Below are 23321 nucleotides of genomic sequence, written 5' to 3'. Positions count from 1 at the left end.
GGCCTAACACAATCAACATGATCATGTGTGTATGCAAGGCGGTGCACATTCATACAGCAATCACTCTATCATTCACACGAGCATCCATCACCATACACTCACTCATAACATAAGCATACACGCATCCATACACATTTTTAAATAAAAACAATGAACATAAACATACCTTCTGCATTGGCCTGCGTGTGGGTGCTGAAACGCCCTGCTCCAGGCTGCTCTGTCCGTATGTGCAGGAGCTCCCCCTCGGACATACAGACATGCAGTGCCCCAGCCAGCATTTCCAATGAGCTGTGCAATGCTGGCGAAGCAAAATGCCCCAGCACTTGCATGGCTCAGTGACCATGTGCGGCTGGGGAACTAAACTGAACTGTCAAAGAGAAATAGTGTTTCCCTTTGACAGTTCAGTCAGCCCAGGAGCACTCCATCAGCTGGAAAAAGCAGCTGAGGGAGTGCTCACTGTTTCACTGGGCTGGCTCCTTAGCTCCTCCATAATGGGTGAGGGGCCACTGGGTGGGCACCCCCTCGCCATTATGGATGAGCCGCCAGGCTCGGACTGGCCTATAGGGCAATGCCTGTACCAAAAATCTAAAATGCTAGTGTGGGCCAGTCAAATTGGTCAAAAATTGGCCAATGTGGACCAGTTTGATGAGTTACTTACTGCAGTTAGTAATTTTGACCATTGTTGCTGAATATACCACAATTTACTTACATTATAACACAAAGCACCCCCTTGGGTACTATTGAAACAGTGGGCCTCATTACAACTCTGGTGGTAGCTGTGCCGGTAAAACCGGCACGGCTGCCGCCGGAGTTGCATCCGGGTCCGGCACCCGTGAATGGGCAATTACTGGGTCATGCCGAGTTAGGCGGACATGATAATTGCCCTTTCGGTACCAGTAGACCACCATTCCCATTGAGCCCTATTGGGCTCAATGGGAATGGGGAGCTCGGATGCGCCGGCACCGTTAATAACAGTGCCGGCGCATCCGACGAGCTGTGCTCGCAGGTGCTGCATGGCCTGCCAGGTCAGACCTGGAGGGCTGTCAGGCACCCGTGAGCACAACTCTTACTATGGCGGTAAGGTAGCAGCGGTGCCGGTAGCTTACGGGCACTGTTGTTACCGTACCGCCATAGTTGTAATGAGGTCCAGTCTGTGATTAAAGGAATGAATATAGATTTACAACTGCGGGCCACTTTTTCATTGTTGCCTGAGACAGTTTCATGCTTTAGCCCGACCATGTGAGCCACCACTGCCCATTTCTTCCAATCTAAAAAAATATATATATATATCTTTTTTTTTTTTATATTTCATGCTGAGCTCTCAGGGCCCCTCAGGTATTCACCCACGGCCCCCTGGGGGTCGCGCCGCACAGCTTGAATACCGCTGAGCTAGAGGAATCTCATGGGCAAACCGTAGAAACTGGAGTCTTACCACCTAGGGCACTACAAGTCTTCTGTAGTCTCCTGGGGAAGACTCAATAGGCTCACTGTAAAGGAGGCCATCCTCCCAGTACAGCCAGTGCTTCCCTGGCTCTTGCCCTTTCGGCTGGGAAGCTGCCTATTGGCAAAGTCCTTCAAAAGTAGGACACTCTCTTTGAACTCTGCTGAAGTCTGCCCTAAAGGTTCCACCTTCTGAAAGCAAACTCTGCAGCTCAGGATGGTCTTTAGGATCCAGATCTCCAACATAGGGAAGGGATTCTTCCAGCTCTGTTTCACCAGTAGCTGATTCACCACTTTCTGGTTGGTCCTCCCATTCAGCCTCAGCTGGTGGAGGGGTCACATGTGTGACCTTGGACTGTCCTCTCTGGGATGTCCTTGTCCTTTGAACAGGTGTGATACCATTCTTCTTTCCTGAGACCTTGGGTTTCCCCTTTGTCTCTTTCTTCGGTCTGGAATTAGAAGGGTGTCCATCCTGTGGACTGGGGGTTATAGGTACTTCTGTGACCTCCCATTGAGAGTCATCTAATGTTGCCTCTCTGGCCAATCTAGTCTGCTCCTGCTTCCTTTTACTGGGATGCCTGGGGTTGCTTGATACAACACCAAGAGTCTTTAAGTCATTCCCCAACAGGACTCTCCCATGCACCTCATTTTGTACAGTGACAGGTATTCTTACCGTTATCTTATTACACTGGATGAGAGCTGGCAGTATTGCCTCCAGCAAGTTTAGTGGGACCTTTGGGTGCCTTACCAACATCCTCAGGTTTAAAAAACAACTTTCATCAACCACTGTAATGCTTGCCCCAGTGTCTCTAATAGCAGGGGTCTCCTGTCCATTTACAAGTACACTGTCCTTGTAATATACTTTTGTGTTATCTGAATGGAGTTGTACACATCCACATTCTGCTGTTCTCACAGACCCAGGGATACTAAAAAACACTGGATGAGACTCCAATGGGGCCTTCAGCCAATAATTGAAAGTTAACACATGGTCACTGCTTGTTTTAGATAGGGGGCACATGGGAGGGCACAGGGTTTAACAGGGGGGGCTGGCCCCCCCAGACCTCCCCAAGCAAAACCACTGCCTGTTGGCAACCCACATGTCAGCAGCCTTTGCTAACTTTTTGGGATCAATCTCATTTGAGTCAGCCAAGTGCTGTCTTAGCTCAGGGGAGCAGGCATTAAAAGTAGATTGTGATAAAAACAGATTTCTCTTTCTTTCAAAGGTGTTCACTCTGTAACCCTTAACCCAACCATCTAAGTTCTTCAAACATTCACACACCCAGGTAGCCCAGGGAATTAACACAGTTTGAGAATTCTCCCTAACAGCTTGGTCCCTTTAAATTGCAATAAAGTTAAATGAAAAGCTTTAATTTTCACCTTGCAACATAGTTGTGTACCGGTACCCTATTTTCAGACGCTGAGAACTGCAGGTATTCAAATGCTCAAAAAAAAAGAAGTGCGGGTAGTGACGGCTGGGTAGGACCAGCCCATTTAAAGCACTGCTTATTAGGGAGCCATATATTTCACTTACTTACCCCAGCTGTGTTAGTAAGCAGTATCTGACAATTAGCCCATTTGTGTTAGTGAGCCAATCTTTCACTGTGGGTTAAAGCTGTCCGAGCGGCCAGACCCCATGACTTTGGCTCCTTCACAAATGGTGCTGGTGCTGCTGCATGTTTAGGTGTTTACACAAGGCTTTTCCTGTGCAAGTCAGGTTGATACCTCAGTCTGTTTAGCCACAGTTCCAGACATCTACGTTTATGTATCTTTCAGTCACAAGCCCGAATCTACTTCTACCTTGTAACCTTCACAGGCGATGAGTACTATTGCATACTTGCCAACCGGAGATTCCCAATTTTTAAGTGAAATATATTGTTATTTTGAATGTTCTCCTGTCTAAAATAAGTCTAGCCCCAATGCATTCCTATGGGAAAAAGTATGTTTCCCGATTTCTTAGACGAAATCTCCCTCCCATGTGCTTGGGAATGTTGGCATGTATGCTGTTGGTTAGCAAAACCTAATATTCAAGCAAAAAGAGCAGTTACGAATTTGGTACACCCCACGCAACTAGCGTACTTCAATATTGGAGGCAACAGTAATGCGGAATATGACTGCAAGCACGCCCGCAAGGTCCGGTTTATAAAGGCAAGTTACATAAACATGATTTTAATAACAGAGCATGCGGTTCATTGTGTCATCGGCAAAAAGCGAGGACTAAGGAGTGAGTACAGTCCGGGTTTAAGACCCTTGGTTGCTCAAAGACACTGCTCACTCTGCCTGAAACTTGATGGGGGAGAAGGGGTGATCAGGTTCCTACACAGGCTGTATCTCATTTGGGGATTTATGTATTGTTATGTTAAAGGTACTTATATAGCGCACCGTCACCAACAGAATTGGTCCCCAGGCGCTCTGGCGGATCTGTAAACAAGAAGGGGTGGGTACGGTTAGTCGGGAGGAGGGGAGAAGGAGAGTGGGAGAGGTGGTGTGCTGTTGGAAGCTTCAGCTCAGTATGCACCTAGTGCTGGGCTTTGGTGCAAGTTTCGGATCAGGTAAGGCCTTGTGTGCTGTAGGTGCTAGTTATGTGTTGATCATACATGCCAACCCTCCCGATTTAGGCAGGAGACTCCCGATTTTCTAGTGAAAAATACTGCTATTTTTCACGTTCCCCCGCCTAAAATAATTATTTCCCCAGTGCATATCTATGGCGAAATTGTTGTCTCCCGATTTCGCTGTAGAAATCTCCCTCTCAGCTGCTTCGGAATGTTGGAATGTATGGTTGATGCGCATGGTAAAGTGCGTGTGGATTGCTGGGAGAGAGATGGTTGTGTGAGTTTTGTGTGGGTTAACATACATGCCAACATTCCGACGCACCTGGGAGGGGGATTTCATAAAAGAAATCGGGAGATAACAATTTTCCCATAGGAATGCATTGGGAAAATAATTATTTTAGGCGGGAGAACGTGAAAAATAGCAATATTTTTCACTGTAAAATCGGGGGTCTCCCGCCTAAATCGGGAGGGTTGGCATGTATGGGTTAAGTATGCAGAAAATTGAAGGTTGCGTTAGTGTGGTCTGTATCCTGGTTCAGGTACTTCTGGTTCCGTTTGAGCTGAATCCCTGTGGCTGTGGTTGTTGCTGGTTCCTTATGGGCTGTCTCGCTGTGGTGGTGCTGCGCATATCCAGCTGTGTCAATGGGAGTATTTTATGGGGTGGTGGGTGTGTCTGAACCATTTCTTAGGGTGACTGGGTTGGTACTATATATCCTCTATGTTATCCTCTTGTTATCTAGTGTGACACTGGTCATATGGACACTGGTTTATAAAAAAAAGGTCCTATATTCGAGATTACCCTTCTCGTGCTATTGCACACCTGCCCCCCTTAACAGAACTTTGCACTCTTCTCTTTGCACCCTGGTGCCTATAAATGCATAATGCAAAGAACAACAGTAAACTCCAAAACTATTGGCATTGTCAATGCTTGAATTGTTTAAGAAAATTAGCATCTCGAAGTCCGTACATTTGGGTCAGTTCTTTTTGGAAGAGGCGTTAATAATAAGTGTCGATATCCAAATGACCTCAGTTGAATCCATTCTCAGATAATTATAATATTTATATATGTTAATGAAATTCGGAATCGTATATTTATGTTTACGTTTTGCCAAATTTCGGTACAGTAATTTGGGGGAGGGAGTGGCTTTTTATGATAGGATAGCCAGCAGACCGCGCTCTCTTCTCTTAGCAAGCTTATCTTTCAGTGTCTATACCAGTGGATCGCACTCCCGACACCTTCCATCCTTTCTCTATTTCTATAGTTCGGATCAGTCACTACGCCTGACACTCCAACCGCTCTGATGAACGCGTACATCACCATCTTGTCTCCTCACGGCCGCCGTAGCCACATGTCTGGCTCCGCTGTTTCCTGTTAATAAAGTTTTCTGGATTTGATCGCCCTTTTTCCGTCAAGATGGCGCAGTACGATCTCACCACCAAGATCGCGCATTTCTTGGACCGGCACCTGGTTTTCCCGCTGCTGGAGTTTCTTTCAGTAAAAGAGGTCAGAGGGGGTCTGGGGATGGTGGCAGAAGGGATGACCGTGCCTCTGAGCCCAAAGGTGCTGCGGCAGAGCGACACACGTGGTCATAACTCCTTGCTGACATATAAAGTGCCTTGGCTACCCCACCTGGCTTCAGATCTGCTGCAATTGTTTGTTGCTGATTCAGAAGCCAACCCCAGAACACATGACGCTACTTGTGCAATGCTCCACGCGTGCAGTCATGGCAAATGGGAAGGGGTGATTCCCTTGCTGGCAACCCTTATCGTTGGGCGACGTGATCGGATGAGTGTTGTTAAAGCTAAATGTGCCAGTCTCCCAACAAATTCACTTCAATAACCGGTTTTATCATTAAAGGCGTTTTATCTTGGTATCTCTCTCAATTTGTTGACGTACACGCTTCCTTCTCGAGTTTGACTATAGTTTACCCTCATATAAAGCACCTTCAACTTTCACCACAATATAGCCAGCCTGCCTTTGTGAGTGCAGCGAAGTAAAGCTTCCCTTGATGATTTACTAGCTTATATCAAAGGGGACAGGACAGTCCTCTCCCTAAGCGCACGCAGTTATTCTCCGCCCTCCTTGTTGTAATATTTAGGTGTGCAAATGAAATGTCAGTACAGAACATTGCAAGGCACCAGATTTGGCTGTTTGTCTAGAAGCATACCCGAGCAAAGCTCCTGCTCAAGTGGAGTCAGTCTCGGTTTGGGGAGCGCTTCTTCTAACTGATATATTTTTTATCGATTAGCGGTGATTTTTGGATACCCAGGCTTGAGCTTCATTACGCCATCTTCTCGGGTTGAGTATGTAGTTGTGGGTTCGTATTCTTCTTGGTCTGTGTGGCCTTGTCACAGTAGGGCTGGTTTCGGATGGGTGGCTTTTATGAAAGTTGCCCCCCCTCCCCCAGTCCAGGAGGCTCAATAGCTAGTATGCCTTCTTTTTGTTCATATACTACAGGCAGGGGATAAATAACTCCCAGCACCCCTCAGTTTCGAACCCTGAACTGTACACACGGTGATAGCGTAGTTTTAATTTCGTTCGCATGAGCTGCCGCTAGACATTTTTGTGTTAGTTCACAGTATATGTTAACAAAAATGTTCTCCGCGTGAAAACACTTCAATAAGAGGAGTCCAGTATATAAGGACATTTTTTTTTCTTGAAACCATCGGCGTGCGGTAGATAACACACGCAGTCAGGATGTACTTAACGGACTTCCTGTGACATGGCCACCCGACTTTTATTAAACCGTTGCCTGTATGTGTTACATCTCTCCCATCCACTCACTCCCCAATAAAATTGGTATATCTGACTCTGCATGTCATTCGTTCCTATACACTGAACCCTCAAATTCTAAACTGTATACGTTCTGGCTTATTGCTCTTGTCCAATGCAGTACAATTCAGAATGCAAAACCTACATCTTCCCAGCAATTAAACATGGAATAGTCTGACTGTGATTGTGATCCTACAGTTTAGGCGGGTGTCCTTTCTGTCTTGGTGTCCTTCATCCCCGCCCCCTGTGAGCTGAGCTGTGATCTTTCAGGTTGTTCGTTTGCCTTATGGGAGGAAACTTTTTTCTGCACATCTTCTCCTATGTAAGCTTGTATGATCCTGTTCGCTCAACTATTTCGCCCCCCTCGTCTCTTCTAAATGACTGTCTGAGAAAATCTTTTGTAAGTTTGATGCGTTTCGGCAAATGCAATGTCTGTCCTATTGGTAACGACAATCGCATATACCCTTACTACTGTCCCGCTTCTGGGTATAATTCGACGTTAGTTTCCCTCATTCCGTGGTGTTTCACAAGAAGACCAGGTCACCTTCCCAAGCCTTGGGCCCCCGATCCTTTCACTGATACAATGCTTGTTAGTTTTCCATTACCCTTTTTTTTATTTTATTTACTTCTGTCAATTTTCCTTACAAGCTGATTCATAACTTGTGGGCTTTTTGTCAGCACCTGTCAGCTGAATATTACTTACCACTGCCACAGCCCCTTTCGTGTAATGTGGTGGTGTTCTGTACATCCTTAGTAGCCTTGTGATGTACGCAGTTTTATTTAATGTCCTCATCAATCTTTCCACTTTTCTGTTAGCCTGAGGTGGCATGCCTTGATGGTGTTGAGAACCCTGACTATGCATTTTCGCGAACATTTCTTCATTTAAAGGCTGGACCATTATCTGTCTGCAATATCCTTGCTATTCCTAGAACATTACCTAGTACAGGAATGTACTATTCATATGCTGTATACTTTTTTTCGACTATGGGGTCACTCAAGAAGTCCTACTATAAACTAGAAGGCACTGCCCTTCTGGTAGGCTGCAAAACCCTGCATTGCTGGTAATCTTTGGTTCTGGCGTTTCTGGATTGGTTGATATATTGGCGCATGTCTTGCATATGTTTGTGACATCTGAAAGGCTCTAATGTTTGGACCATGTCTTCTCTTCTGTACGTGGAATCCCCGCATTTTCTCTCAGCAAAACCTTGGTTTTCAGTGACCCCTGGTAGCTTTTGTGAGCCATCATGGTAACTCTTGGTTCTGGTGCATGGTCAGCCCTACAGATAAGGGGGTACAATGGTCACTTTTACTCTCTAAAAATAGGCAGATACGCCCTAAAAATAGTGAGTAAAAATGCTGCCACTAAGAAATACACATAGAACCATGTGCCTCTATAACGCACCTCCATGGATGTGTTTGGACCAGTAGTGCATGTACTGCCACAGGAAGTAAACTGCCTGATCGAAGAAGCAAACGTCGATCATTGTGCAAGAAGAACCAGGTGCAAAGAAATTATAATTACAAAAACATTTCAGTTTTCCAGTTAAAATATATTTACATGCTTATTGAAAATACTTCAATTGGGAATTGGACTTACATTTTTACTCCCAAAAAAAATATCATTTTACTCAAGCTTTAAAAAAAAAAGAGCATAACGCGCCTATACAAGTGTTTCAAGGCGCGACGAGGCAGGGAGGGGAAAAAAAACAATGGAAAGACAGACAAATGATCCTACTAGGCCAAGTGACATTCAGATCGGGCAAGTGCAGGGGTAGGGAGAAGGGAAAGAGCCTGTGGGAGAGGGGAAGTGCAGTACAAGGGATGGAGAAGTGCTGGTGGTGGGGGGGACTGCGGGGATACAGAAACAGTCCCTTAGTGCAGGGGGTTTCCAGGGAGGCAGGGCAGGAGTGCAGGGGGTGGGACCTGGCCCCAGGGTCAGAGGGGTGGCCAGGTAACCAGAGCAGGTTAGGCCGTGGGTTTCAGCAGGAGAGAGAGGCAGAGAAAGCAGAAGCAAAGAGGAAGGTTTTGAGGTGTTTCCGGAACCGGAGATGGTTCTCATCAAGTTTCAGGAAGGCCGTTCCAGAGGGAGGCTCCACCTGAAGAGAGGGATCGACCACCAACTCGTTGCTTGGAGAAGCGGCTGACCCTGAGGGAGTTGGAGGCAGATGAGCGGAGAGTCTGAGAAGGAAGGTATTTAGGAAGAGAGAGTTGAAGGTAAAGTGGCCCCATGCCCCAGAAGGGCTTGTGGATAATGCAGAGGGTTTTGAACTTATTCCTTGCATCCACTGGGAGCCAGTGCAGAGATTTCAGTCCTGGAAAGATACGATCCCTGGGCTTGAGGCCAAGGACAAGTCTCGCAGTCCTGTTTTGGATAAATTGCAAAGGGCGAAGAGTAGAGAGGCAGGCAGGTTTAGATAGAGGCTGTTGCAATAGTTCAGCTTAGAGAGAACCAGGGCTCTGGAGACGGTCAGCTTCTGGGGGAAGGAGAGGAGAGTAAGAATACCTCTGAGGAGGTGCAGCTAGTAATTTGACTTCTTAGAAACGTCAGAGATGTGAGGAGAGTGTGGAGTCGAAGATGACCCCAAGGTTTTTAGCCTTGCAGGTGGGAACAGGAAGAGGGCCAAGAGAGGCCGGCCAGAGAGCTGCAGGAAAGGAGGGAGAGAGTGTGCCTATGAGTAGAATCTGTCTTACTGGCATTAAGGCAGAGGTCATTGGCAGCGCACCACTCCTGGATAGCAGACAGTCAGCGATGAGGAGGAGGCCGAGGGTAGCCTGAAGATGAGCTGGGTATCATCCGCATAGCACTGAAAATTGGGGTAGAGAGCGGCGATGCGGTGGGCAAGGAGTGCCAGGTATTGGTTGAACAGCCTGGGAGAGAGGTTACTTACAAATATTATCTGCAGCACTGTGCATGGTCATGAATTGAATTGTGCAGGTTTTTGCATTCGTCCTATTATTGCTTTGAGCAAAGCATGTTTAGGACAAAGTTTGCATGAAGCAAACTCAGTTGCTTCTGTAATCTGGGGTGCTAGGAATAATCTGCTGGGTTTTGCAACTCTGGGTGGTATATAACGTCATAGCAATGTGGTTGAAGCAGACTGTGCCCTATGCCTTGTTAGAGGTATGTCGAAGGCTTGTGGTCACTCGCAGTAAATAATGGATGTCCTGTTAAATTCAAACATCCTCAGACTATAACTTGTGCCTCTTTCTGTTTCCATGTATAGTTTAGTGTCTCGTTGACTGATTTTGCACAGATCACGGTCGGTCTGGTGCCACCTTTGCCCATTTTCAGTGGTGCCCAGTAGGGATGTAACAGTATAACGGTATACCGTTAAAGATACCGTGAACCACTTAATTGAACAATAATAACCGTCACATTGTTTATACCGTTATACCGTTCATACCGTTAAGTGTGCTTTTCAATCTGATTTGGAAAGGCTGCAGTAAGCAATTGCTACGCAGTCTTGGTTTTGCACTGTTGGATGTGCCGTCTGCCAAGTAGTTTCAGTTGGAGCAGTTTTTAATGCCTTTCCATAAACCACACGTGCCTTACACAAAATCAATATGTTAGCAATAGGAAGAATAGATACAGTGCCAAGAAGGAAAAGGGTTTACTTTGGGTTGGCGACTTTGGGGTTTATATATTTATAATGGATAATGTTCTCTAAACATATGGCAATGGGGGATTTCCCTGGTTCTATCATTGAATTTACATATAATAAGTCACACTGCGAAATTCACTCATCTCTGTGGGTATTGCCTGCTGCCATACCAAAGGGTAACATGTCAGTGATTACTGAACACCTTTTGGCCCGCAAGTAAACTAAAGGCTGTAACGTAAAGAGAAAGTAAGTGTGTGTGTGTGCGTGCGTGCGTGCACACAAGCGTATACTACCATCAGCCTCCATTGATCTGTGGCATGCAGGTTATCAAGATGGCAACATGTTCATCTTCACCAGTAGCCAGTGGGGAAGCAAAAAGCCTAAATGACCACTTAAGAAAAGCTATTCAGTTTGCTTTGCCAGTTGCAGCAGGCCTCCACCCCACCCCCTCCACACGTGTGTTTGTGTTTGGTGGAAGCAAGGCGTTTCAGTGGAAAGTATGTTGAAAAGCCCAATTCTGGCCCTGGGTGCCTGGTTTTGTTTGTGATGATACATCTGTCAATTTATGACCTTTTAGAAAATATTTAAGATCAGTTAACTCCACCTGCTATACCGCGATAACCATGATATACCGTCATTTGACAAGAAGGTTATCGTACCGTCATAAAACGAATACCGTGACACCCCTAGTGGCCAGTCTTGCCGTCATCTTGCTCGTTTCAAAGTATGCCATGGTTAAATTGGCAGTTGATGCTTGCTTGCCCTTGTGGAAAGTGCCATGCATGAATTTTGTCAACCTTTTTTCTTTGTCAATTTCCACAATTTTTCAGTTACTGTTCTTCATAATCTTGCAAAGTAGGTAACCTTATGCGATGGTGGTGGTGTTGTGTACGTCACTTTTATTAATAGATCTGGGGATGGGATATGCAAGGCATAAAATTAGTTTTCAAAAACGGATTATCAGAAATTGCGTTTTGAAATGTTCTTGTTTAGAAAACCTATATTTAGCAGTTTTGTGCAAGAAGTTTTTCGTACCCAAGACATACAATGGCATTTTTGTGCATTTCTGAAGGTTTTGAAAATGTAAAGCTGAGCTGCATGAAAGGACAACATAACGACTAAATGAGAGAAAAAGGCTTAGAAAATGTGTTTCAGTGCAAGGTTCTTTGCAGCTCGGTGTTTTCCAGGCTGGTGTCCTTGTATAATGTATGCCGCCTTTCCCATCATATGGTCTGCATAGAGAAGTTTAGGAATGGCTGTAGATGTACAGACTGGGTGGAACTGTTGATCGCTACTTTGTGTACTACTTTTGCATATGTATTATGTTGAGAGAAAAGGCAAAGTTAGTACTACAACGAGTGGATGGTGTTCTAGCAGGCATAGAAAGATAGAATTATAGTTTACGGACCTACAGTGTTTTTGGAATAAAGCAACTGGTAAATGAGAGAGAATGACAATGCATTTTGGATCGGCTCATGAATTTAGCGCCAGTCAGTGTGGTGCACTATTCCTTTCGCAATGAAAATATAGCCCAGTGTGTGATTTTTAGATAAACTAACCGAACTTGAACTTTCAGAAAAACATGGCAACAAATCAGTTTTTTTTTATAGTAGCTATGAGGTAATTGAACATTATTTGATGCCATTCATGTTTAGGTATGGTTTTGCTCGAATGTCTTTAAAAAAAAAAAAGTTATTACCAAGCCGGAGCATGGGACCTTCCCCGCAGGGAGGGTCGTCAGTACTGTGACGAGGAAGAGGACTAGGAGAATGAAGATTACCAGTAAGTTATCAGAGCATTACCTCCACGTCCACTCTTCCTCGACCCAGTACTTACTTCATGAGGTATACCAAAGCAGCAACGGGGGAAAAGGTCCCAATGAGACACTGAGCCAAAAACAGTGCAGCAAAACACACCCACAATAACTCAAATCACATCCCCACAGACAAAACTCCAACCACAAAGGAACCAACCCCCGAGTGGGAGAAACTCAACCCATAGTGGTTGATGAAAATGCCTAGACCAGCCAAGGCGGCAGCCATACAAATCTCTTGAAGAGAAAAACCCTCCTTGCATCGGCCCAGGAAGCCGCCAAACCCCTGGCGGACCGCCCCTGATCGTGCACAGGCAGGCCAGAAGCCACATAGGCCCTGGAGATCACAACCCGGAACCACAGATGCGTTATGCCCAGCCGGACCACAAGCAATCAGAAGACTATCAGATTGGTGGAAAAGCAAACCAAGCCACATACTCCAACACGTCCCTCTGGATATCAATGTTAAGCCGAGCCACCTCCTCAGGCGTTCTTGGATCATGAAAGAAGTCAGGGAGAACCAGACCCTGAGAGGTGTGAAAACCGAGAGACAACTTAAGTGAGAAACTTCGGACCACACCCAAGCACCACCGAGTTTGGCAGCACCCTCAGGAAAGGAGCGTGACATAAGAGAGCCCCAATCTCCCCAAGCCTACGGGCAGAAGCGAGGGAAATAAGAAAAGCAGATTTCATTGTAAGATGTTTGATATCAATCTCGGAAATGGGCTCAAAAGGAGGCCCATGAAGGAACCGTAATACAAGAGGGAGATCCCAAGGGGAAGCCCTTTATCAGCACAAGGACTGGAAGAACAACCACCCTGGATCAACTTCCCCACCAACACCTGCCCATCCAAGTGACCATCAGAGTCCCCCAAAAGTAATTTCATGAAGGCCCATTGAGAGCGAAGCCTGGAAAAACTGCCAAGCCCCTGTCAAAACCCCTCCTTGAGGAACCGAAGGATAGCAGAGAGGCCAGAACGCAGGGGAGGGATCCCAGACCGCCCATACCAGTCTTGTAAATGGCCCCAATGTCTGCCGAACACCTTCAGAGCGGAGGGTCTAAGAGCATCCATTATGGACTCAACCACAGGATCTGAGAACCCCTGAGATATCAACCTAGACTGAGCAATAGCCACACTGCCCATTGCATCCGGTGGACTTCCAACCGCAGATCCCCTTGAAGGGGACACGGCCACCTCAGAACCAGCCAAGGTTCCTAGAACCAAAGCTCCACCAGAGAGGGGAGCCAACTCCGGTGGGACCAGAACAGAGCTAAAAGTCACCCTGGACACTCTGATGCGCCAAACCACCCAGGGCAGAAAGGGAATAGGCGGAAAGGCATAAAGGAAAACCCCAAGGCCAATGCACAGAGAGGGCGTCCATCCCCCCAATCCCCTCGGCCTGAAACCGAGAGCAGAAGAGGGGAACTTCTGCTGAGGCGGGGATGCCAACAGGTCTAGAACCAGGGACCCTAATCTGACACCGGTCAACGCAAAGACCTGGGCCAACATGACCAGTTCCGCAGAGGAGTGAAAACCGGCATCTGAGAAGATCTGCTTGAACATTGTCCACCCTTTTAATACGTGAGGCTACCAGAGACACCAGGTGAGATTCCTCCTAGGTGCCTATCAGCGCTGCTAGAGCATTCAAGGAGTGGCCGAAACCCCTTTTGCAGTTGACATATGCCAAGGCCATCGTATTGTCCAATCGGACCAAAAACCGACGACCGTCCAGCAACTCCTCGAAGTACACCAGAGCTTGGACAATGGCACAAATCTTGCCAATTGGATGATCGCCGGCTCTCCCCAGATCTCGCAACCCTTGAGCTGAGAGGACCACCCCCACCCCCAATGGAGACCCTTTCTGCTGGTGTTGGTAGTAAGAGAGGCCACAGGAGGAAGGACCATGCACACCTCAGCCTGTAGACCTGAAACCCCCCCGCCACCATAGCAGGGAGACTCGCAGCGCTGGGGACACTGAAAACAAAATTACGAAAGCCGAGATGTCGGGAGCCAGTGGGAGAAAGTATAAGACACCAGGGGACGTAACCGAAGACTGGCTCAAGGAACCGGAAAACACGCAAGATGCCACGTGCCTGTAACTTCAGCAACAGGCGAGCCGAGACATACTGCCTTCTGAGAACCCAGCCCAGAAAAGCCAGCAAGCGCCCCCCTGCACAACATCCAGAGTACGCTCTCCCCAGACGTCCGGACAAGCAGTGCAGGGTCTTGAGACCCATAAGCAGGTGACACATCCTAGAAGGCATAGGGGCCAGGAACACCCGCAAGTAGAAAACTTGACCCTGAACAGGGAGAGGAACGGGCAAGACGGTAACCCACAACAACCGTTCGGAGAGAACGGATACCATGGCCAACTACTTGGACCGTGAGCTGGGTACCAGTCCTAACCATGCAAACCTGGACAGGGGGAGACTGGAACGGCAACTGATACCCCCCTCCGGAAGGAGCCGATTGCCCAGTCAGCCGAATCCCACCAGTCCCATACACCTCCGAGAAGATAGACGAGGAGCCAGGGAAAACCGCTAGTCACTGCACTTGTACCAGAGGGAAATCACAGGACGTTGAAACAGGCCTGCGCCACAATATAACAACATGCTTGTCAGCCCACAAAAATATCGACCTATCAAAAGGAAGATGCAGGACAGCCCAGAGGTCCAGCAGACTATGGCCCCCTGGGCCGACAGAGGAGCCACCAGGCTGGCGTCAAAAGAGCAGAGTACTGTCACAAAGCGTGGCAAAGCAATCCATCCTGGGTAGCAGACATCAAAGGCAACCCCCTACCTGGGGTATGCCTATACTTGAAAACCCACTGATGTGACGTCCCCCTCCACCGGCACCAGGGGCTCTGAGACCCCCTCTAAGCACAGACATGTGCCACCATGTGCCCTATCACTTCCCACAAGTCTGAGAGGAGGCGTGAAAGCAACACGTCGGTACCGGAGGACCTAGGCCCTAAAAGAAGACACTGGGAACTAGGGGTGTCACGGTATTCGTTTTATGACGGTACGATAACCTTCTTGCCAAATGACGGTATATCATGGTTATCATGGTTATAGCAGGTGGAGTTAACTGATCTTAAATATGTTCTAAAAGGTCATAAATTGACAGATTTATCATCACAAACAAAACCAGGCACCCAGGGCCAGAATTGGGCTTTTCAACATACTTTCCACTGAAATGCCTTGCTTCCACCAAACACAAACACACGTGTGGAGAGGAGGGGGTGGGGTGGAGGCCTGCTGCAACTGGCAAAGCAAACTGAAAAGCTTTTCCTAAGTGGTCATTTAGGCTTTTTGCTTCCCCACTGGCTACTGGTGAAGATGAACATGTTGCCATCTTGATAACCTGCATGCCACAGATCAATGGAGGCTGATGGTAGTATACGCTTGTGCACATACACACACGCACTTTCTTTTTACGTTACAGCCTTTAGTTTACTTGCGGGCCAAAAGGTGTTCAGTAATCACTGACATGTTACCCTTTGGTATGGCAGCAGGGAATACCCACAGAGATGAGTGAATTTCGCAGTGTGACTTATTATATGTAAATTCAATGATAGAACCAGGGAAATCCCCCATTGCCATATGTTTAGAGAACATTATCCATTATAAATATATAAACCCCAAAGCCGCCACCCCAAAGTAAACCCTTTTCCTTCTTGGCACTGTATCTATTCTTCCTATTGCTAACATTGATTTTGTGTAAGGCACGTGTGGTTTATGGAATGGCATTAAAAACTGCTCCAACTGAAACTACTTGGCAGACGGCACATCCAACAGTGCAAAACCAAGACTGTGCAGCAATTGCTTACTGCAGATTGAAAAGCACACTTAACGGTATGAACGGTATAACGGTATAAACAATGTGACGGTTATTATTGTTCAATTAAGTGGTTCACGGTATCTTTAACGGTATACCGTAATACCGTTACATCCCTACTGGGAACCCCCTGCATGGCCGTTACTTCCATGATTCCATGATGCATTTTCCTTAATCCCATGCTGGACAAGGGAAAAGCAAATCAACTCCTTTGACTTTCCCTCACGCAGTTTAGAGGAAAAGGACAGAGTCTTCGTCAATAGCTAGCACAGACCAAAACGCACCACTAACACGCTACATGACTGAGGGGTGGCTTGAGCCCCGTATCCAGTAGCTCGTAGCCCCATGATCTAAATGGTTCCAATGCGTCAGTCTAGGAAGGATGAAGGACCGAGTCAGCACCGCTGAGACTCGAACCCGAAGTGTAGACTATGCCAGTCCGGTACCCTTCGGTCGCTTGCAGACGTACGTGTCCAAATCTGCGTCGTATTCACAGGCAGCACGCAAGGAATGCAGCCAACATCTGGTGCATCCTGGGCTGCATGTGTCTGAGGAGCGGGTTGTATGTGACATGCCTGTGACAGTACAGCGCCCCCGCACTTTCAAATGCTCTGTCAGTCACCCCACGACAAGGAGCAGAGAGGCCTCACAACAAAAAGGGAAGACTATCCCATACTGCCAAGTGCTTGCCATCATTTCCAATAAAGATGTGTACACAGAGCACAAGGAAACGGCCTGTCGAAGGAGTCAAGATGGCTATACCAGCAAGAGAGGGGAAAAACATCAAGCCCAGTCCTCCCCTCTCCTTACCTTCCCACGGGCCGTGCAGGACCCGGGACACAATGCTCACGCTGTGGTCCGGAGCCCAGCAAAGAACTGAATGAGGCAATCCAGCTCAACTGTGACCCCCAAACCCCACAGGGGACCCAGGAGCAGCGCTGCACCTGAGGGAGCAGAGGGCCCCGCCACACAGCCCCCCCGCCAGAGGGCCAGCAATCTGTGCTCCCCAGTGCCCGGCACCGGGAAGACAAAGTCCAACCTGCCGGAGGCAGGAAAAATTAAACTGACGTGGATGTGGGGGAGGAGTCATAGGGATTCAAAGAAATAGAAGAAGGTCCTCATGAAGTAAGTACTGGGACGAGGAAGAGTGGACGTGGAGGTAATATAGTTGGCTAAATAGTTCGGATTACTGCTGATTTGATTTTATTTGAAAAACCACTTTTGTTTGACGAACACTCCCACATGGGTCCACAGTACTTTTTAAAGAGTGGAGGAGAAGATTATTGCTGCACTCTCCATTAGCTCCTTTGGACTTGCTTTGAACAAAGGCTTGTGGGGAGAGCCCTGCGGGCAAGAGAAGAATGCAGGTTTTCATTGAGACAGTAATCTTGAATCACAGGCTGTCCTTTCTGAGTATGAAAATAATTCAAACCCACAATTACTTCACAAATTGCGATGCAATACTACTTATAGTATGGCTGGATAAACTATTTGCTGCAAAGATGTAGAGAGAATTAAGGTTGGGGCGTGTAGATTTGACAATGTGTCCTCATTCATTTTCAGGCCTGCTTCATTTTGATTTCATTAGATTTGGTTTGGAGGAAAAAACGGTGAGCACACAAAAAAAGGCAGGGCAGGGAACATGATGGTGTGAGTCTGCCAAAAGATGTTTGTGGCCAAGCAAGATGACCTCTGTTTCAGTGGAATTTAACTGCAGCTTATTTTCCAATATCCAGCTTTTACTAGCTTGGGCACATGAGTATTTGTGTCCGAAGGATTTGTCTGCCGGAGGTAAATCTGTCATCAGCCTAGGAATGATACCTTATTTCGAATTTGGAGAAGATATCCAATAGTGGCCAGATGGAACTGTTAATAATAAAGGACAAAGGTAAGCACCCTGTGGCACACCACAGGGAATAGAGGGAGAGCTAGAGTAATGGGCTCACAACTTTCTGTTGGGTCGAGTTTGTTAGGAAGGATGCAAACCACTTTAAGGATTCTTCAGGCACTAGAGCTACCTCAGACAATCTAGATCCAAGTATATCGAAATCGACTGTCTAAAAGTTCGCAGATCGAGCAAAACCAGCAAGCCGGGGTCACTGTCATCAGCGGATCTTAGAATATTGTCCCAGACAGCCAGGAGTGCAGTTTCCGTACTGTGATGGGGCCTGAGACCAGATGGAAGCATATCCAGCAGTTTGTTCTTCGAGGAAGCTTTGGAGTTCAGACATGGCTATCCTTTCAAAAATCTTGGTGGGCCATAACTATCCTGCACTAGGATGATAATTAGAGAGCATGTTATGATCCAATGAGGATTTTTTTAAAGCGAGGGGGTCAAAAAGGAAGTTCCATTGGTACTATGACTTGAGCAAGAGAGAAGTTGATAAAATAAATAGTCTCTGGTGAGTAGCATGTTTTGCGAGACGAGCAGGAATGGGGGCCATAGTTGTGATTCGAAGGTTCTAACTTTAGAATTAACATGCTTATTTTCTCCGGTATGACAGATGAAATTGAACTTAGGTAGTGTCAGTGTAGTAAATAAGTGGCCAGTATCTGACACAAGAGGATTGGGAAGTGTAAAATTGAAGGTCGATGTTGGATCGAATGATGTTGACTTTGTCCATGAAGAACTTGAGTATTTTGTCAATTTAAGGGAGTTGGGCGAGTACATTAAGGGTTGACTACATTATTTATGATTTCCAAAAACTTCTTGGGTCTGTTAATCTGCAATATCAATCTGATTCTGTAAAAAGAGATTTGGCTGACAATGTCTTTTTATATGAAATCGGTGCTGCTCTCAAAGCCTGACAATGAAGCGTATTGGTTTTTTAGATTTAAGACGGATTTTATTCTTTTTCCAGTACTCTTTCTTTAACATCCTAAGTGAATTGGTGTACGACTTAATGTTCTAGATTCAGTGCTGGCTCATAGATTGGAAAGGGGCTTCGGTATCGCAGAATTTCCATGAAATAGACTATTGGACAGTAGCGTGTTCAATCCTTCCCAGTGGTCATATTCTTCCAGGATTGTATTTTGAAAAACTTTGGCTGAATCATTTTTTCTTTGTTGTTGGCATCTGAAGCTTACATGAGTGTTAATTGTTATGTCTTGATACTTTACATACTGCTTTCTGATAGTAGCCTGCTTGTAGGTCTCATTTAAAAAACTAACGCTGTGCAGCCAGGCCCCCGGCACCGCAGTGACTCGGCAACTCGCCGTTGATTTGGACAGCAGACGACGTGCAAGCTCTGCAGCCGTGCAGGTTTTCCTGAGCGGACCGTTAATAAAAGAGAGTGAAAAAAGAAAAATAGAAACTAACTCTGAAACTGGCTGACATTATTAGATACTGACTTCAAATTGAGAGGATCACGTAGAGACCAGACCTCGAGGCAATTGGATCTCCATAACAGTACCTCTGGATTTAGTTTAAGCCATAGCACAGACATACTATACAGCTCCTCGTCCTGATGAAGGCCGTGTACAAGATGAGGCACATCAAGCCTACCTAAAACGGCTGAAACACCCCGGTGTAGACGCATTACCCCTAATTACAGTGCAGTAACACTGTCTGATACAAATAGAATTTTTTTGTCTTCAATATCCCCATGTGGTGATATAATGTTGAATTGTTCAGCTACAATGTGATTTCGCTTGACAGACCACGATTGATATCGAGCTTGTTTTACACACACAAATTGGTAGGTGTGCCAAAAAATGTTTTGGCTTCGTGTGTTGTAAATATTTTGTCTGTATTTTTGGTTTAGCACCGTGTGATGTCCTATCTCTTAAATATATTTTATGTTGATTTATACTATTTTGAACATATAAAAAACAAGATTGGTTTTGAAAAAAAAGAGCCTGAGAGAGTGTTTCCTTTTCTCTATACATGCAGAGGTTGATGAGGATTAGGAGTATATTTTGAGCAAAGTTGATTTTGGACCTATTTCATTGTAATGTTTGTTCCCTACACAGCCCTACTGGGTAGAATAGGTTCCAAACCAGGAGCCCAATTGTTGTTTCTTGATACTTTACATAGTGCTTTCTGATAGTAGCCTGCTTGTAGGTCTCATTTAAAAAACAAAAATGCTGGTGCCATTGTGGTCTGCGATCGTGTCTTAAATTGTCAAGTTGCAAGCCACTAGCACTAACTGGCACTAACCTACCCACCCCATCAGTTCTCAACATACATACCAAATGCCATTCCTTACACTCCAGTTGCTTTGGAGCAGATATCCCACTGATCTCTATTTATTCCTCTTATTGCTTAGAAGACTTGCCAAAGTTTCAGTAAAATGTCAAGTTAGAAACAAGGGGCAATCGTGCCCTGTGGCACTATATGAAGGGGCGTTCTGGTTGCAAGTAAAACTGAAAACCCCCTGAAATTTGCCAGTTATGGTAAGCTAAGAAACCATAACCTGCGCCACCACAGTGCACTGTTAAGGCTAACACCCAGGACATGAAATATGACATTGATGACATCACTGATCACATCACATATTTAGGCCACTTGTTTTTTTTCACTGACAATTTATGCCCGGTGTTTTTGTTCACTCAGTTAGAATATGAAGATTCAGAAGGTGCTATGTCTAGTCGTTAAACTTGTTGTATGTTAAAGTACTTTCCTTAGGGGTTGGTCTCAGCTCATGGTGCACATATTTATTTTTGCATTTGTTTTAGTGTACTGAGCTCATGGGTATCTAGGCGCTAGTTTGATTGTGAGAAGTAGAAATACAGAGCAGGGAGACAAAAAAAACAGAATAGAGGAAGCAAACACGAGCACAAAGGGGTAGGAAAGGTGTTGTCCGAGTCTTGGGGGGGGAGGGGGTGGAGGAGGATGTTGAGACAGGTTTCCGAATGTCTTAGTCTGTTATCTTGTGGAGCTTTCAGGTGAAAAGCCAGGTTTTAAAAACTTTTTTCTGAATGTCCACTAGGAAGGTTCCTTTCTCAGGGTGATGGGGAGATTGTTCCAGAGCTTGGCGGCCATGACTGGAAAGTACTATTCTCCTGCAGTCTTTCTGGAGAAGGTGGGAACTCTGAGGAGATGGCTGTTTGTGAATCTTAGAGGGCGGCGCGCAGGGGAGGGGGTGTATTTCTCCACCTGGTGTGAGAGGTAGGCCAGGGCAGTGCTCGTGATGCACTTGTGTGCGATGGAGAGGGTCTTCAATTTAATCAGTTCCCGTATCAGGAGCCAATAGGCGTATTTCCTGGCTTTTGTGATGTGGTAGTGCTTGGACAAACCTTTAGCTGCATTGTTTTGGAGGGGTTGCAGCTTGCATAAGTTACATTCAGAGGTTCCTGCAAAGAGCGTTATAGTAATCCAGTTTGGCACCGGTGGTGGCTCTGGCTATAGTGAGGCGGTTGGTTGTGGAGAGGAATGGCTTGCTGGCGTCAGTAGTTTTCCGGTGCAGGCAGCGGAGGAGGCAATTACGTTGACCTGGCAGGAGAGGTCAAGGGTGGCGTCTATGTAGATGGCCAGGGTTTTGGCTGCAGAAGATGTTTTGATCCAGTTGCCGTCAATGTCAAATGCTTTGTAAGCCTGGTCTAAGCTGCAGAGTGTGGAGTGAGAGCCTACAATGAGGATGTCCGTTTGCGGCCTAACTGGTGGGTTGCCATCCAGTTTTGGACCATGTCATGAACTGAGTTGATGTTTGAAGAGTCAAGGTGGTGGGAGGATTTGAGTGTTGTCTGCATAATTGGTGTACGATATGCCGATGTCGTCCAGATGATCAAAAAGGGGTTTAGTGTAAATGTTATACAGGGTTGAGGACATGCAGGATCCTTGTGGGACTCCACAGGTTACTGGTGTCGGTGGGGCAGCATGGCCGTCCATGAAGACACAGGAGGATCTGTCTACCAAAAAGGATCTGATCAGTCTGTTGCTGCAAGGAAAACACTTGTTGTTGGGGTGAGGTGGTTACAGAGTGTCTGGTGGTCGACTAGGTCGAATGCTTCTGATAGGTCCAGCATGAGGAGCAGGGTGAGTTTGCCTGAACTTTTGATGTCGTCTAACTGTTTAGATCCAGTTGGGGAGTTTTAGTTTTGTGCCTTTGTCAGAAGCCTGATTGGCGGGTGCCCAGGATGTGGTTGTCCTCGAGTTATTGTTGGACTTGGATATATGCTGTGCTGTTGGGTTTGGTGGTGATGGGGTGGTAGTGCAAGGCATATATTAGTTTTCAAAAGCAGAGATTGCTAATTAAAATATTCTTGATTAGCAAACAAACCCATTTGATTAGCATTGTTGTATTTAATATTTTTAATGTCACCAGCAGTTGTGTGCCCAAGACCTAAAATGAGCAACAATGCAGCATTTTTGTGTACCGCTGAAGTAAGACATTCGTGAGATGAGTCGGGTCTTGCAAATTCTTTAATATTCTGCTAGACCTGCAGTCGAGTCACTTAGTTTACTTACTCAACCTAAGAGAAATGCACTCGACCCATAACACCGGATGACAAATGTAAATGCTCTTTTTGTAAAATGGTGCATGTCACCACAAACCCACTTTCTTTGGCACACTGCGGCCACCAAAAGGCCAGCCATTCACAAACTTGTATTTGACATTTACTGCAAACAAAGTAAATGTAAAATAAAAGTTTGACATCCCCTGCAAATGGTACCTTTTCCAAAATTCTACTAGACTATGCAAGTGGGCGAGTAGATTTTGCAAGCCCTGAATGAATGTCTGTAAAGTGTAAACGGTTAGATGTATGAATGGAAACAAATAGATATTGTAAAAAAGGCTCTGAAAACAGTTTGGCCAACTCTCTCCCACAGGTGTTAATATATAATGCAATCATAATCGCAGTGCAAATCAACCTTTGGAGGCTTGCTACAGTGGATGGTATTGCAGTAGATCTGTAGATGTACAGACTGGATGGAACTATTAAAGGCATAGTCTAGTAAAAAATGTTATTTAAAAAATAGATAGGCAACATAAAAAAATAAATACTAGCATTCTCTTTTTCTTTTTTTAAAACTTCCTATGTAAAATGTTGAGTATTCAAGCTCAAAATTCGCAAAAGCAAGCACATGGGCACATCCATTTTGTGAAATGGATGCCCTCCTGTGCTGGCTTTTGCATTTGCGGAACTAATGAAGGAAAAGCCAGCCAGCTGTAGTAAACAAAAGCTACCGCTGGGTGGCTTTCCCTTCATTAGTGCTATACGCGGAGGATGGGGACCGGAGACCAGAGCAGGAAAGCTGCAGCTGAATCTCGGTAAGTGCTATTTATTTAAAAAAAAAAATATATAAGCACTAGCTGTGGTTTTTTTTCTAGGTTTTCCGGCTCGGAGGAGCCTGAGAAACTC

General features: G+C 46.0%; 1 protein-coding gene across 1 annotated transcript in view; it reads left to right on the top strand.

The window, feature by feature from the left end:
• The first annotated feature begins 5230 nt into the window (after positions 1 to 5230).
• EIF3E (eukaryotic translation initiation factor 3 subunit E) overlaps positions 5231 to 23321 on the top strand; it is a 284648-nt gene continuing 266557 nt past the window's right edge. The window contains exon 1 of the mRNA XM_069621505.1: positions 5231 to 5493. Coding sequence (XP_069477606.1) covers positions 5404 to 5493 — 90 coding nt within the window. The 5' untranslated portion in view covers positions 5231 to 5403. The remainder of the gene's footprint in view (positions 5494 to 23321) is intronic.

This window comes from Ambystoma mexicanum, chromosome 5q (genome assembly GCF_040938575.1).
Source record: "Ambystoma mexicanum isolate Mex_15411 chromosome 5q, UKY_AmexF1_1, whole genome shotgun sequence".
In the NCBI taxonomy this organism is placed as follows: Eukaryota; Metazoa; Chordata; class Amphibia; order Caudata; family Ambystomatidae; genus Ambystoma; species Ambystoma mexicanum.
This window is presented reverse-complemented; position numbering and strand designations above follow the sequence as displayed.